The sequence below is a fragment of the Corvus hawaiiensis genome, chromosome 4, assembly GCF_020740725.1.
Source record: "Corvus hawaiiensis isolate bCorHaw1 chromosome 4, bCorHaw1.pri.cur, whole genome shotgun sequence".
In the NCBI taxonomy this organism is placed as follows: domain Eukaryota; kingdom Metazoa; phylum Chordata; class Aves; order Passeriformes; family Corvidae; genus Corvus; species Corvus hawaiiensis.
Window position 1 is genome coordinate 14,990,098 of NC_063216.1, and position 15,119 is coordinate 15,005,216.

Genomic DNA, 15,119 nt, shown 5'->3' on the forward strand with positions numbered 1-15,119 from the left:
CAGAACAATAAATTTGTAATTTATGGTCTTAGAAAACATTAATATAATTTTACTGGCAAGCATCTAGGTAGTTGAAAAATAATTTATTCTTTAGACTGTGTTTAATGACTTTCCATGGATTTATAAATACCAGCATATGCTATTGCTTAGAAGGTAAAAGAAAAATGTCGAGTGAATGGCTCCTTACCTGCTACATTATCAAAACTTTTTTGGTTTTCATGCTCATCTACTTGAGGGAGTGCTTCTGTTGGTAGTTTGGCGAGCCTGAGTGAATTTGGTACTGAAATTCTCAAGGATTTCCACACCCAGCCATGTGTAAGGGAATCAAAGATATGTAAATGAAAACATGAAGCCATTGCCTTTATACCTGAGGAAATATCTTTTGTTTCTTTTCTACAAGTCCTAAACTTAGCTGTTGAATTTTTGTTGAAAATTACTGTTTGTCTAAATATTTTTCCCCACTACCCTGCATTTGAGAAGGTTGTAAGGACTAAGAAGGAAAAAAGGTTTTCTAAAAAGTTATTTCCCACTCTGGCTTTCAGTCAGATTTATTAGCTATTAAATGGCCCTTTCGTAGCCCTATAATCTGTAAAAAACAACTTCACTTTCTCTCATGCATCCAATGAGTAGGTATGGAAGGAATTTTTTGGTGGATAGTATAAAGGGAAAAAAGGAAATATATGGGGATTATACATTTGTCTTGTCTTTTCATTGTCCAATAAATTTGTTCTGTGCAAGATTGCCTCTTGTTTCATATCAAATTTGGAAGCCTAACTCACTTTTTCCTCCATGGCCCCTTCGTGAGCTGTTTCTGTATACACTGAACACCCTGATAATCTCTGTGATGTCACTTTATGAATGCATTGCTGTCACTCAGAGGTTTCTTAGTCTTTCTTTTTTTCCTTTCCCACTTCCCAAATACTTTCTGCACCTTCAAGAATGTTGCTTGTTACTCCGGACTGTATCATGGTTTTGTTTCAGATCTAATTGTAAATATAGTTTTTGTTTACAGGCTGCATTTGGCATCATATCTGTAGGAGAAAAAATATCGTATCTAACAACATAGGTACAATCTTAAAGCAAGATCCCACTTTTCCTTTATTTTTATTAATGCTTTTTTTTTCTTCTCCTTTGAAAATAGCCATAATTACTGTTGTAACTTTCCAACCTTTTACTCCATCACTCTTTCTCTGTTAAATAGGCTATAAACTGCTTTTTGCCTCTGTTTCAGGGTTTGCTGTTGTCTCTTTTTCATCATTAATCACTCTATTTATAGTATTTCTTACCAGAAAATCAACTTTTACCTAGATTGGCATTGCTTGCCCTTCTTCTATGATGTTTTTTTTTACTTGGGAGGATTTTAACATGACACAGTATTAATTTAATTTCCTTAAAATTTAACTTCTTTATCCTCAAAGCTCTTTGTGTCTATGATATACAGAGCTTTGAGGGCATTTCCAGTTAAGGAAATACAAACTATTATGTTTATCAGTCTCTCTTTGTCCATTTGTTACTTTTTCTTTTTTCACAAGGGTTTCAGAGTGCTGTGGAGGAGTCACAGTTTGAAATACTCCATTTATTCTGTTTCTGAAATATTCAGCAAAATGGCGTATTTGTTAATGTAATTTCAGAAATAACTTTAATTTTAGACTCTGTAGGATTTTGATTGGGTGGGATGGTCCTGATCTTTGGAAGAAGAAATGGTTTTTCAGTAACAGGCTTGGACTGTTGTAACATTGCTCTTTATGTTCAATATCTTACGGATTCATACAAGAAGTTGTTGGGTTTTTTCCTCTATATTCCGATTCCTACCTAAATAGTCTATTGATCATATGGTATCTCACAATGTGCTGAAGAACTTGCTCTTCAAAGGACCTCTTCTCCTATTTCTGTTGCCTTTATTGTTCAACTTGCAGTGGGAGTGTGTGCTTACATTTCTCTCAAGAAGGTAGCAAACCATTATTTTCAGTTTTACTCTGTTCTTGTTTTCCCACTGTCTTGCAGAAACATTACTGTGGCCAGTGTTTATGGAGACACATTAAAAGAAAAGGTTGTGTAATATTGAATGTGAGAGGAAGGACACAGCTCAGTAGCACCGAGTGGAAAGAGATCCCTGCCACTAGATGAGTTTATTTTTAATATGCTTGCAGAGTCTGGAAAAGGAATAGTTCACTGCATACAGACTTCAACCATGTCTGACTTCAGAAGTAGATTGTAGTAGTTTATAACCACAGACATTATAATTTGAGGGTTACTATTTTCTGAAAAACCACTAGCATTGCAGTCTGTGGTTGCATTTCCTAGATAAAGTTTAGTACTGCCACCTGATCCTTGTGTGGAAACAAAAGAATTTTCCTATAAAATTGCGAAGCAACATATGGCTTGCTTTATTTTTCAAATACTGTCTGGAGTTCTCTGGTGTATTGAGTACACTGCTTTTTCTTTCTGTCTTCCTACAGATTCATATGTTGTGATTGTGTGGTTGTCATTTCCAATACATGGTTGACTGTGATTTGTCAATTGAGTATTTGAATAACTGTATTTTATTTTTGATTAGGTATTCTTATCTTCTAACTGGTGTCATGTCAAGCACATGTATAGACAGTCATGTAAAGAAGCCAACTTTGTGATTATAATTTGGTACTCCAGCCACTGATCAAATATGTAAAAAAAAATAAAGGTGCCATTTTGTGGAGTGTCCTTCCTCAGCTTCTTACAGGAAACTGGGTTTTCCCATTGTCTTGATTCTATTAAAATAGCACTAAGAGGCTCAAATAACATTCTCCCTTTGTAGTTAAAGATGCAATAAGGGCCAATTTTTACCTTTGCAACCAAAATCTAAGTTAGGATAAAATCTAAAGGTAGATATAGCTTAAGAGGAAAGAGCAAAGAGATGAAGGAAAAGTAAATACATGCCAAGAAAATGTACCTGCAGCTAAGGCTTTGTTCAACAGTAATAGGTAATGTCTGAATTTAAATACCTTTATATTAGTTGATAATTTACTCTAATGACAGAAATAGAGCAAAGACAGACAGTGACTGAGAACTTAGAGGAGAGCACTTAGTGGAAGGTTGTATAAAGGAAGTGAGGACTCTTGTCACAGAGGGAAAAACTAGTATCATTGATTAAGATCAAAAGTACATGACTGAGTTGACTAACGAAATACTGTGCACTGTTTGCTCTTTGAAGACTTCTGAGAACTGAATGAAAGGGATAAAAGAGTTTTCTTTCCATTCATTGATGTTCCAGCAAAGGTGTCTTTTGCTAGTCTCGAGTGTCGTTGTTTCACAGGACTCTGTTTGCCCATTTTGAGCTGCAGGTACGGGACAGTGCAAACCAAATCAGCCAGTTCAGGAGCCTTGTCAGGGCTTGTAGGGCCTGCTTCTTAAGACATATCCTGGGAAGAAGGCTGTGTTTTATGGAACTGTTTCATTTCTCCTGAATCTAGTGAGCAGGATAACATTTAAACTCGGATGAGAAACAGGCATTCAGATCTCCGAGAAATGGATCCATGTGATTCATCCTAGGGTATGGTTGGCGAATAATCACAAAAAGCCCCAACAAATCAAAAGTGTTGTGGACAACTGCCAGCAGTCTGGTAAATCCAAATGTTGGGATGAAGCCCACTAAAGTAGGAGTCTTTTTCTGCAGTCACATGAGATTGTCCAGTCTGATGGCTACAGGATCTGTCTGGTGACAGTAACAGTTGAGATGATTTTCAGATGGTAACTGGTGGTGATCAGTGTCTGAAACAGAAATGTTTAAATATTGGGAAGATATATCAGTACTTAATTTGGTTAACTGGAATGTGGTAGATGAATCACAGAATCACTTATGTTGGAAAAGACCCTTGAGTCCCTCTGTTAACCTCACACTGCCAAGGCCACTACTAAGCCATGTCCCCAAGTGCCACACCTACACATCTTTTAAATACCTCCAGGGATGGTGATTAACCACCTCCCTGGGGACTTGTGCCAATACCAGTGGAAATGAAAAAGAATTCTTTCCAATTTTATTTTTTCTGTTTTAATGTCAGTGTAATAAACTGGTGTTCCATAAAGATACTGCTAGTGGTTTCTGTTTCCTTGCATTTTATTAATAGACTTGGAGAATTTAATTGTGTTTTTATTTGGACTTTATAGTCCAGATATTTATTCAGACTATGTAGTGTTTCAAGTATCGTATCAAGGGTACTTAACATGCTTTAATTGATTGTAAGTATTTTCTGAATGTAAAATTTTCTACATATTAAGATATAGCAGCTTATCAGTTCTGTAATTTGCTTTGAAGAATTTAATGGGATAGAGTATGGAATTTTTTCCATTCAAACACAGGACAGTATTTTGGGACCTTTTGACAAATTAAACTGGCATGAGAATATAATTACAAGAACAGCATATTTCTGTAATATGTAATTTTCTGCTACTTTTTCTGTTAGTCTTGCCAGAGTTCTGTAGTGAAAGAGACCTTTTTCTCAGGATTTTTCTTTGGTAACTGAATTAAAATAGAAAAAAATCATAATCACTTTTCACAACTATGATTTTCATATGTACTGCTTTCCAGAACAGTGGGGACTACATAGTTACACGTTTTAAATTTGGGATTTTAGACTTTTTCTGCTATAAAAATAGCAAAAGTGTAGTTTTGCAGAAACTATTCCGTTTTGGCTGAAATAGAGCAAACAACTAAAGGTAAGAAATAGAGCTTTCTTTTTCAGTTGAATAACCTCCACTGAAGGGAATTTTTTTCAAAAAAAAAAAAGGAGTTTGATCCAATTCAGTGGATTCTTCATTTTCTACACTAATAGCATATTGTAAAATGCCAGTCTTAAATATACAGATGAATTACACAACTTCATAAATATCTTCTACTTCCAAAACCTTAGAATTCCACCTGTCCTCTGGCCAACCTTCCCCACTCCCACAAACCCAAGTTGTAAATACGTATCATAAAATGTCTGTATTGCTCTGCAGTCAAGCAAACCTGTAAACAAATCTGTGGGTAACAGTGTTATGTCTAACCAGTGAAGACTAATAAGGAATCCATTTATATTAACCTTTGATTTTCTAAAAGTCTTGATTTTAAAAAAACCCCATAAATCACATATGTGAATAAATATGTTCGAAGTCATGTTGTGTTCCTTTTTGAATCACTGGGGTTTTTTCCATTATTTCCTGCTTAATTCTTCAGGCACACCACTAGTGTTTCTGTTTCTTCCAAATTGGAATGTCTAGAACAAAGTTATAGGAATTGCCAATTTCTGCCTGATTTCTCAGACACTCTCCATCTTCCTCTTGATCTATCCAACAAATCATTTAATACCATGTGATTACTCTTACTGGATGTTCTTTTCCTTTCTGAAAATGTTACATTTTCAGGATTTATCGGAATCTGAGGCTTGTCATTTTGTTCTCCTGAATCTTGGAAGTGGAACACTTGGATTAGTAATGTCATTACTTATTCCATGAGTGGCTTTGGGAAACTGGGACTTCAGTTTTGGGACAGTGACTTTAGGCCAGCAATTTGTTTCCTTAGCCAAATACTGGAGGTGATAGAGATGTTTTAAGAAGTGGTTCCTAGCCTTCTCTACTGTAATGCATTTGATGTAGGGTAATGCTAATTTGGATGGGTGGATGGGTGAGTATTTTTTGCTGCTTTTTACTGCTGTGTACAGAATGTCCCTGACAATTCCCAAACTTTGGAAGCAAATTATAAAATTTGACAAGTTTTTATGTAAGTTTGCAAAAAGCTTTGATAATTTGTATCACAGTATAGAAGCAGACTTTGGTGGTGTGGGAATGGGTCAGAACTGCATCAGGGGAGGTTTAGACTGGACATTGTGAAGCTCTTCTTTACAAGAGGGTGGTCAGACACTGAGAGAGAAAGGTGGTCAATACCCTAAGACTGGTGGTGTTTCAGAGGCTTTTGGAGAATCCATTAAAAATGTGCTTTAATTCTTGAGCAGCCCTGAAGGGCTCAGGCAGCTGGAGCAGATGATCTTGCAGGTCTCTTCCAACTGAAGTGATCTGGCCTGGTAACAGCAATGGGTACATCCCTGCCATCCCTGCTCCTGGTGGAAAGTAAAACCTGCATTGCTTTTTTGTTTTCTGCTCTCAGGGAACATTGTATTCTATTAACACAGCTTTAAAGGGATTATTTCTCTCTCTTTTTCTCTCTTATTTTGCCATTTAGTGCTGAATTTATAGCTTTTTAATAAAGATACTGCATATATTTAGGATAACTATTATTGAGAGAAGAGCATAGAGGCAATAAAAATTTAGCAGGAGGAAAAGGGATGATCTTTAGCACATTTGTGAAGTATTTTTTTCATATACACTTACATGCTTTTCTTTTGAAAAGGAAATTGTCAAGGAAGCATTAATGGAGGAGCAGAAACGAAGTGAAAAGGCAATCGAAGAAGCAGTAAAAAGGACAAGAGAAGAAATGATGGAGTATATTAAAGAGCAGAAGAGGGTGAGTTACCATTGGATAATGGGTTTCAACATGAAGTGAGAAACTGGCAAAATTTATTAAACCTCAAACCTGTCTTAAAATGCACAGGAGAACAGCATCAGGAGTTAGGTCTTCAGATCTTTCACTCATTTATTCAAACAATTTGTTATTATGATATATTCCTTCATATGTATTTATAGACTTTTAAGTACATCACAAGCTGAAAAAGAGAAATTAATAGTTCAGTTAAAATTTATAGCATTTCTTATTACATAAAGTAACATAAAGGTGGGGCATAAATGCAGTCTGTCAAATTTAAGTTGTAATCTGAGTTCAGATCATAGAAAGCATTTCAGTATAAATAACAGGTGCTATTTTGTGTTCACAAATGAACTTTATTGTGCAGTTCGTATGCACACAAAGGTCATTATTTTTTTCCTCTCAACCCATATTATGCGAGAACCTGAAAATGTACTGGTATTCTATTAAGCATGATTTATAGTCAGTGCATTGGTCTTGTTATGAAATGTTGCAATGTTCTGAAAGTTGTTTTCAGTTGTTCTGTTAATGCTATATCCTGGCAGTTTAATGCTTGTGTATAAAGAGTAAAATGTAGCTCAAGGGACTTTGATTCGCTTTCAGTAGGAGGAGAAAAAAATAACACACTTCTCCCCTTTGAAGCTCTTTATAAAAACATAAACAAAAAATAATTTTTAAAAACCTCTTTCATATGGCAGTAGCAGCCCGAGATCAAATTTCAGGACTCTCAATAAACAAAATCACTCAGCTTGAATCTAATGGGTAATGTTGTCCTGAGAAGGAAATAGAAATAATGAGCTTGGCCTCTGCCTCTATATTCCCTGCTTTTATGGGTTAAATAATAGTATGGGAAATAGGATTTACCTTCAGAAGTTTCACTCTGCTACATGTTAAGATTGCAGTTGGGTGAGCTCCTTCCATTATTCTGTGTCTGGAGAAATTTCCTTTCAGCAGGATTTGTTTGATTTGGAAAGACAATTTAAACAGAATCCAGTGCAAAACATGATCCATAAGGATGTTTGTGCATATCTGAAGTCAATTGCTTACAAAGGATGAGCTGTGGGGAAGGTGAAAGTAGGTCTACTATTAAAGTAACTTGTGTCATAAATAAATGGGTCAATAAGGCCTTCAGTGCAGATATGTATGAAAATATCTTCAAAGAAACAAAATCCTCTTTGGTTTGTCTAGTAGGAGCATAAAATCCTTTCATTTCAAAGAGCATATTCAAATATTTCAGTCAATCTTCTTCTCTTTTTGATCAGTTAAAACATATCCATTAATTAAAAAAAAAAAAACACATAAGGGCAGCTAGATTTTTCTGGCATAAGATTTATAAAGACTGCCTGTATTCAAGTTGGAAGTGAAAGATTTGTGTAACTTCAAATCATGTAGCATAATAGCTTTTATATGATTACCTAAGAGGCCGAGGAAATGAACCTTGGTCAAAGCTCATGCACCTGTAAGAGTAATAAATATACTTTATGGACTGTGCTAAAAAGTAGCAGGTTATGGAAGGAATTCCTAGAAAGAACTCAGGGAAAATGCCTTGACTAGGATTCTGACAGTTTTTTTTCTTTGAGTGACAGGAGCATAAACTTGCAAAGGTGGTAGTGGACACTCTGTGTCATCATTGTTTTGAAAATCAGTTTGTAGGACCCTTCCAACCATGGGCACAGCAGTATTTGTACCTGGTTGGCAGGGGATTATTTGAATTAGTAGAAAGTTGCTTTACAAAAAGCAACAATATTATCATGCTAAAATGCTGACAAGATCAAACGTAACTTCCTCTGTATTGAAGGCACAAAAGCCACCAAAGGTAGCAGAGGATTTGTTGGCATGTCTTTCCACCTTCAAAAAAAGGACACTAAAGCTAAAAAAAAAAAAAAAAAAAAAAGAGAAACTGCGATGGAAATGGGTTTTTCATACAATAAATGAAGATGGGGCATGCATTGTAATTATGCCACGTGAACCCAAGATTTTACAGATATATAGCACTATACTGGCAACAGTTCAAGTTAGATACTGCAGTCCTAGTTTTATTTTCTCTGTTCTATATTAAATAGAACATTTTATACTAGAAAACTGTTTCTTTTTGACGTTGCCACAGCTAACACCTTAAGAATGTGGATATCTAAGATGTGAAGGAAATTTTGATCAGGAATTAACTCTTTGTTATGTCATGATCATTTCATAACCACCACCATTCTGAAGAAGGCATCAAAAGTGAACTAGAGTCAGGCTGTCCCATCTGTTCAAAGACATCTTCCATAGTTGCCAAACTCATAGGGATTTATTTAAACATTCGTAACACCTTGAAGAATCCTTCTGAGTCAAATTCAAATACACATGCGTCAGCTGTTAGCCAGAATTGCTTTCCCCAGCCAAGGTCCATCCACATTATGTCCAGAAAGTTATCTTTATAAATTGCCTGAAGGTACATTTGACTGTGTAGTATTTCTTTGCCTGTGTTTGCAGCAAATATCAGGAAGGCAAAACAATGCTTCGCCTTGCTGCTGGTGGGGTGGGAAATGAGGGGACAGAGGTGAAGGGTAGCACACAGGTTAAAAAGGCACTGAAGTAGGGCTAAATGGCAGGCCACTGCTTTCACTTCTGTCATAAAAATGAATGTTATTTTTGGTTTGGATTTAATGCATATCATGTGCCATAGATCTCTATCTGAGGCACAGATGTAGAGGGAGGCACAATCTGTCAGTTTGGCTAGAACTGAGTAAAGAGCAAGGAAGCATTTGTCCTTGGGTATCCAAAGTCCACCTATTTTGATGTAAGCTCAAGATTCACAAACCTATTTATCAGAATTGCCTTTTGCTGCCTGATGTTCACCATCCTGTAACCTCTGGCCCTGCACTGTGGTTTCTGATCACCTGAGTGCTCTGGAAGCACCCAGTGCTATGACAAGCCCTAGCACATGAATTGCCCCAAGATGCACTAATTGACACAGTCCAGCCCCTGAGGATGTGCCTGTGTTAGTGAGTGCTGGGAGGTGTTTGCCAGCTTTTTGCATTAATTGCTTAAAAGTTCTAGTGTTTGTTTTTATACTGAATGTTTGTGAAGGCATTCCCTTTTATGAGGCAGAACAGCTCTGTTCTTTTTTTTAATTCAGAGGTTTTTTAGGGGTTAATAGTTCTACTTTGCTCAAACATCTTGCTGATGTGGTAGAATATATGTACATGTGTGTACATAGGCTCTCACATGTATGTGTATGCATCCAGATTTTTGTTTGTTACCCGGGGATCAGAGCAAAGAGTAGAGCCCACTGTCCTGTAAACTCTGGCTTAGGTTAGGGTTCCCAAACCCTGATCCCTGGGCAACGAGACAGAGGTATAGCAGTGCCCTTCAGTGACCCGTACAACTGCATTGCTTTTGTAATATTTTTGGTTAAAATCGGATTAAGGGGTACATGCTGCTCTGTTAGGAGTATAAAGACAGGCTGGGCCTATCCCTGCTCCAGTTTTTATGGACTTCACATGGGGCTTTGGCCCATGTACCAAACACTTTGCTTCAGTTGGCTGATGCTGAATTAAGTGGATATAAACATAACTTTGTCCCAAAGTGCAGTTCGTAAGCAGTTCCAAGGAACTTTCCCATTTGTTTTTTGCTCTGGAGTGTGATGCAGTTCCAAGGTTGACTGAAATTTTGGAGGTGTGTTGAAAGCATTCCAGATATGTGAGCAGAAGAGAAGTGTGATAATTCCCTGTGTAAAGTGGGGTCCAGACCACGGCTTTGCACTCGTCCTTTGTCTCCTTTCCCTGGTCCAAGATGTGAAGAAAAGGAGGTGCTCCCTTCACTTGATGGTCCATGAAGGTGTAGAGTGAAAGACAAGAATTGCTTTAAAGTAGTAAAGTGAATTTTCTGAATCCACTGGTCTGAGAGAAGCCAAGCCAGCTCACTCACAGGAATAATGCTTCATTTCTGAACAGAAAACAAGCTGAAAATAAATAGTAAAATAGCAGATAAGCAGTATCTGAATAAAATAAATATATGAGTATTGGAGTATATTTATGTCCTTGCTTCTTAATCTTATTTCGAGGCTGTGTGTGGCCTTTTCTTTGCCTTCATAATGTGGACCTACAGATTTTGCGCAGTTGAGTGTAGCTCCTGCTGTTCTATGAAGACAATTCCTGAAATATAATTACATTTTATATGACTGGCTGAGATGATTTTTTTTTTAATTAATTTGCAGATAGAAAGTAAAAGAACCAACCAAACTTAATTTAAAAAGTTTTAAAATAACTGAATGAAAATATTGAAAGCTGTGTAATACTGACTTAAGCAAGTATGTCTGTCTGTCAGGGGACATCTGTACAGACCAGAATGTCACCCAGAGAGTTCTGGTGGAGTTTTCTATTTCCAGGTGTCTCATAAAAGATATAATGATCAAGACAATTAATTGGTCACTACTGTACTTCAAACTGTTTCCAATTATTAGTTGTTAGAAAGGTCAGGAAATTCTTTTCTCTGCTTCTTATTTTTTCATTCTTGGTCAGTGTTCCAGCTTCTTGAACATAGGCTGCAAATGTTGCTCACCTTTTGTTAAAAACTAAGCATTTTTAATTCTAAAATCACAAAAATGTTTGGAAGTCTTGTAGAATAGAGATCTACAAAAGTATTCTGTTATAATATTCAGGTATTTTGTCTGCGCTACAGGTTGCAAGTTGTTTATAAATGTCATAGTTCAGTAATTTACTGCCTATTCATTGCAATTGAATGCTTAAAAATACTAATTCAGTATGTTTCATTTATTTATTACATATTTAAAGCAGACAAAAAGCCAGTGATCTAGTCGTATTGTGCCTACTGTTTATGTACTTTTTAATTTTTGTGACTATTAGCTGTACAGAGATAAAAATTAATTCTTGAAGCTGGTATACAAAGGAGAGAGTAAGTCACAAGAGGAAAAGTTTTCTACCAAATAAATCTTGTGCTGAATAGAATTTTTAAAGAAATTTTCTAAATTACAAAGATTCACTTCATGAGATGAGTAGCCAGCCAAAAAGCAAATAACAATTTTTCCTACTTACATTGGCATTCATCTCCTCTCAGGAAAACCTACTGCTTGTTTTCTGACAGCAAAGCTGAGGATATTAATCAGTCCCCTTTTGTCTGCTAATTGTGCACAGCTCTCGTTGGTTTGAAAGGGCATTTTTTGGCCTGTCAGGGAAGAACTACCTGTTTGGGCTTGAGTAATCACTGGAATGACAGATTTGATTTTAATGCAGCCCCTGTTTCCCTGAAAGTCAGACACTTGTCATAAATGCACTCCCATCCTGATTTAAGGCTCGGGTTCTGGGAGCAGAGATGTCACCATTATAACGAAACTCACTGCACTACTGTGTGTTCCCACATGATTTGTGCAGCTGTGCCTCATAACCTTTAAAGAAAACAGAACTAAACATTTCTCTGACTAACATTTACCAAAATACTGCAGAATTAAGAATAGCCAAAGAGATACTTCTGGGGGTTTCATATTTAATAGATCATTTTCTCTGATATTACAGAAATTAAGGACCTATTTCAACCACGGTATTTATATTTAAGAATCACTAACAAGCTGGTATAAGCCATGTCTGTCTTACAGGAAAGCGAAAAAAAAAAGCCAACAAGTTTCTCTTCTGATTTTGCATGAAGGAAATACCCCTTTACTTTGGTAATAATACAGCTGCTTTTGAAAAACAGAATTCCAGGCTCATCCCAGGGATGTGTGGGATGTGCCAGGACAGGCAGCTTGGCTCTTTGCTATGTAACCAGAAGAACCAGAGTCACTTTTGCTCTTTTCTGAAAAAGTATATTTGGAAAATACTGTTTTACCCTGATAACACACCTTTATAGAAGGTCAGCTCATCTCAGGCAAGAGCAAGTCATACATTTTCCCACTTTTGGTGGGATTATTCTGCAGTGAAACAAGTATTTACCACTTGAAGAGGGAATTGTGCATTTTATTCTGTGCAGAGATGCAGTGTAGCCACAACGCTTTTCAAGGGAAGAAAAATAGTGATGGAGTTATACCCAAGACAGCAGGACATATCTATGAGTAAATCAAATTAAAACTGCTAATTTCCTCCATGGTTATCCTTGTTTTTCAGGGTTATTTCTAATAATGTACTGTATTTATGGAGTGTATTTTCTATATTATTTTGTCTGAAGGAAGCAAGTAGACCTATGTTTTTGCCTTTTGAGTAGATTTCTAACTGATACACTGACTTTTGGGTTTGGTTATGGTACAAAATCCCATTTCAGGAGATTTTTAAGTGGCATGTGTTACATTTCATAATAAAATATATTCATACAGATTTGATTTATCATGAATGCACTTTCAGAACTTCTTGGGGTTTTTATGTTTGATTTTCTAGTTCAGCAACAAAGCCTATATAAATATATTTTGAAAGCAGCTTTACCAATATAGATTGTGGAAGGTGATCTATGTTACAATTGCTATAACCCCTGTTATTTATGTAGATAGATACTTAAAATGTGGAATACTTTCTTTGCAAGTTTCTCATTCAGTGGTATTTTAAGAGAAGATTTTATGATGAAGACTAATCTCTTATATTTAGTTATTTAAGGTAAAGACTGCAAAAGAATGCACGAAGTTCAAGTTTAATTAGATTAATCCACCTTGTTGAGGAGAGGATGCAAATTCCTTTGGGTTTTCAAATTGTCTGAGGAACTGTCTGTAATTCATTCCTGAAGTCTGACTTTATGGGAAGGTATGTCCACCTCTACATAGTTACTCTCTTACTCATCCATCAGAACCATCACAGAAAATGGTCCATTTTCTTAAGTTTTTCTTAAACAAATCTGACTAAAAGTTCTCCCTTTACATATCAAGTGCTGCAGTTGAAATAAAATTTTAGTTCTTTACAAGATTCACTTAAATGTCTTAGTTATCATATAAGTCTTATAGTCTTTATAAAGACCTTGTAACTTATAGCCCTTTTTGTAGTAAGAATTAGATGAAACTAATGAGGAAGGTCAGTACAGCAGAAGAGAAATAGGATGTCTGTCTCATGCCTGAAACTGGCTATGATTGTAAAAAAAGGATTTGAAAACAGTGTTACTACCAGAAAACACCTTCAAACATCAGTTTAATTGGGAATAACAATGGCTTATTGACCTCTCTTATCAGACAGAAAAAAACACGTTTTTTCTCGCTATTGAGACTTAATTTTCTTCTTTCAAAGGTGATATTATCATTGCAGAAAAATCTCTATATGTTATTGGTGTTTCTGCCCCTGAGGAAATGTCACGAGGCTGGACCCATTTTCTTCTTACCCATACACCAATCTTCACGCTTATTGTCCTAACTGCAATTAAAGCAAATTTTTATTGCAGTTTGGCTTTCTGTCCAACTAAGAATTGACACAGAGTTCAGCTACTGGTTATCTGTATTTTGTCTTTCCTGAAATTACTGAATTGGTTGCTTTCTAGACTTTTATTATGTGGGTAACATCTCTATACAGCTGAGAAGTCCTTGACTTCTTGACTGCACCTTTGCTTTCTTCTCTGTGCTTCTATACATGCACAATGGTAACTCCTTTTATGATAAATCTACTGGCAGTAACCATTGCAATTCAACAAAATCTCCTTTTGGAACGTGAATCCTAATGTAGCTTTAAACCCAAGAGCTCACATTCTTCAGGTGCTAATCGCATTTAGATTAGAAATTACTTCTTTTGCTTTATTTATATTGCCTAATTTTTTTCAACTGTGCACATCCAGTATTTCTTTTCTTTTCAGTAAATATGCTCAATTATTTTATTTCTAGTAAAGTAGATGATAGTTACACAACTGACATGATAATGAATGGAAATAAAATAAGAAACCTGTATACCTGCCTTTCAGAAATACACTCCATATGAATGTGAAATGATGTTGCTTTGAAAGGCTTCTAAATTGCCTACTAATGTCTTGAACAGAAAAGAACTGTTTCTATATAGTACTACATTAACTTCAGTAACTAGACTGGTATTCTAGTTACTGCAGGTTATTACATCTAATATTCAGTTTTGTAAAATTTATGGTTGATTTTGTGGTTCCAGCAGGAGTGCTGATGTGAGTCGTGTTGAGGACTGATGTGCTTGCATGGTTAAAAAGCGTTTGATGCAACCATTTTTGGCTCTAGCTTAGAACAATAATAAGGATCCAGCACTCTGCCCCCTTTCTAATTACTTACTCCAGAGGAGGTGTTAGAAACACACAAATCTGCTGCTTTCAGACCTGAATCATAGAATCACAATGGTTTGGTTTGGAAGGGACATGGAAGATCATGGTGAGTTCCAATGCCCCCACCATGGGCAGGGACACCTCCCACTAGATGACCCAGGACACCATCCAACCCTGCCTTGAACACTTGCAGGGATGGAGCATCTGCAGCTTCTCTGGACAACCTGCTCCAGTGTCTCACCACCCCTCTGATTAAAGAAATCCATGAAGTCTGCAGATAAAAGCGGAGGGTTTCTACACAGTACTGTTGGTTAGGCCATGAATTGATACCTACTGGGTCTCACATTGTTACATCGAGGAGCTGATTTTAAAGATAAAGCTTGGAATTCACTCAGTTTATTGGATAGCAGGCTAGAGTATGTTACATCTCCTATGCTTCAAGTTA

The 15,119-nt window shown here is 36.3% G+C and overlaps 1 protein-coding gene across 4 annotated transcripts in view; it reads left to right on the plus strand.

The window, feature by feature from the left end:
* Positions 1 to 15,119, plus strand: part of CCDC91 (coiled-coil domain containing 91) — a 117,351-nt gene that overhangs the window by 86,146 nt on the left and 16,086 nt on the right. For all 4 annotated transcript variants that reach the window (XM_048301330.1, XM_048301328.1, XM_048301329.1 and 1 more), the window contains one exon: positions 6,362 to 6,475. In XM_048301330.1, coding sequence (XP_048157287.1) covers positions 6,362 to 6,475 — 114 coding nt within the window. The remainder of the gene's footprint in view (positions 1 to 6,361; positions 6,476 to 15,119) is intronic.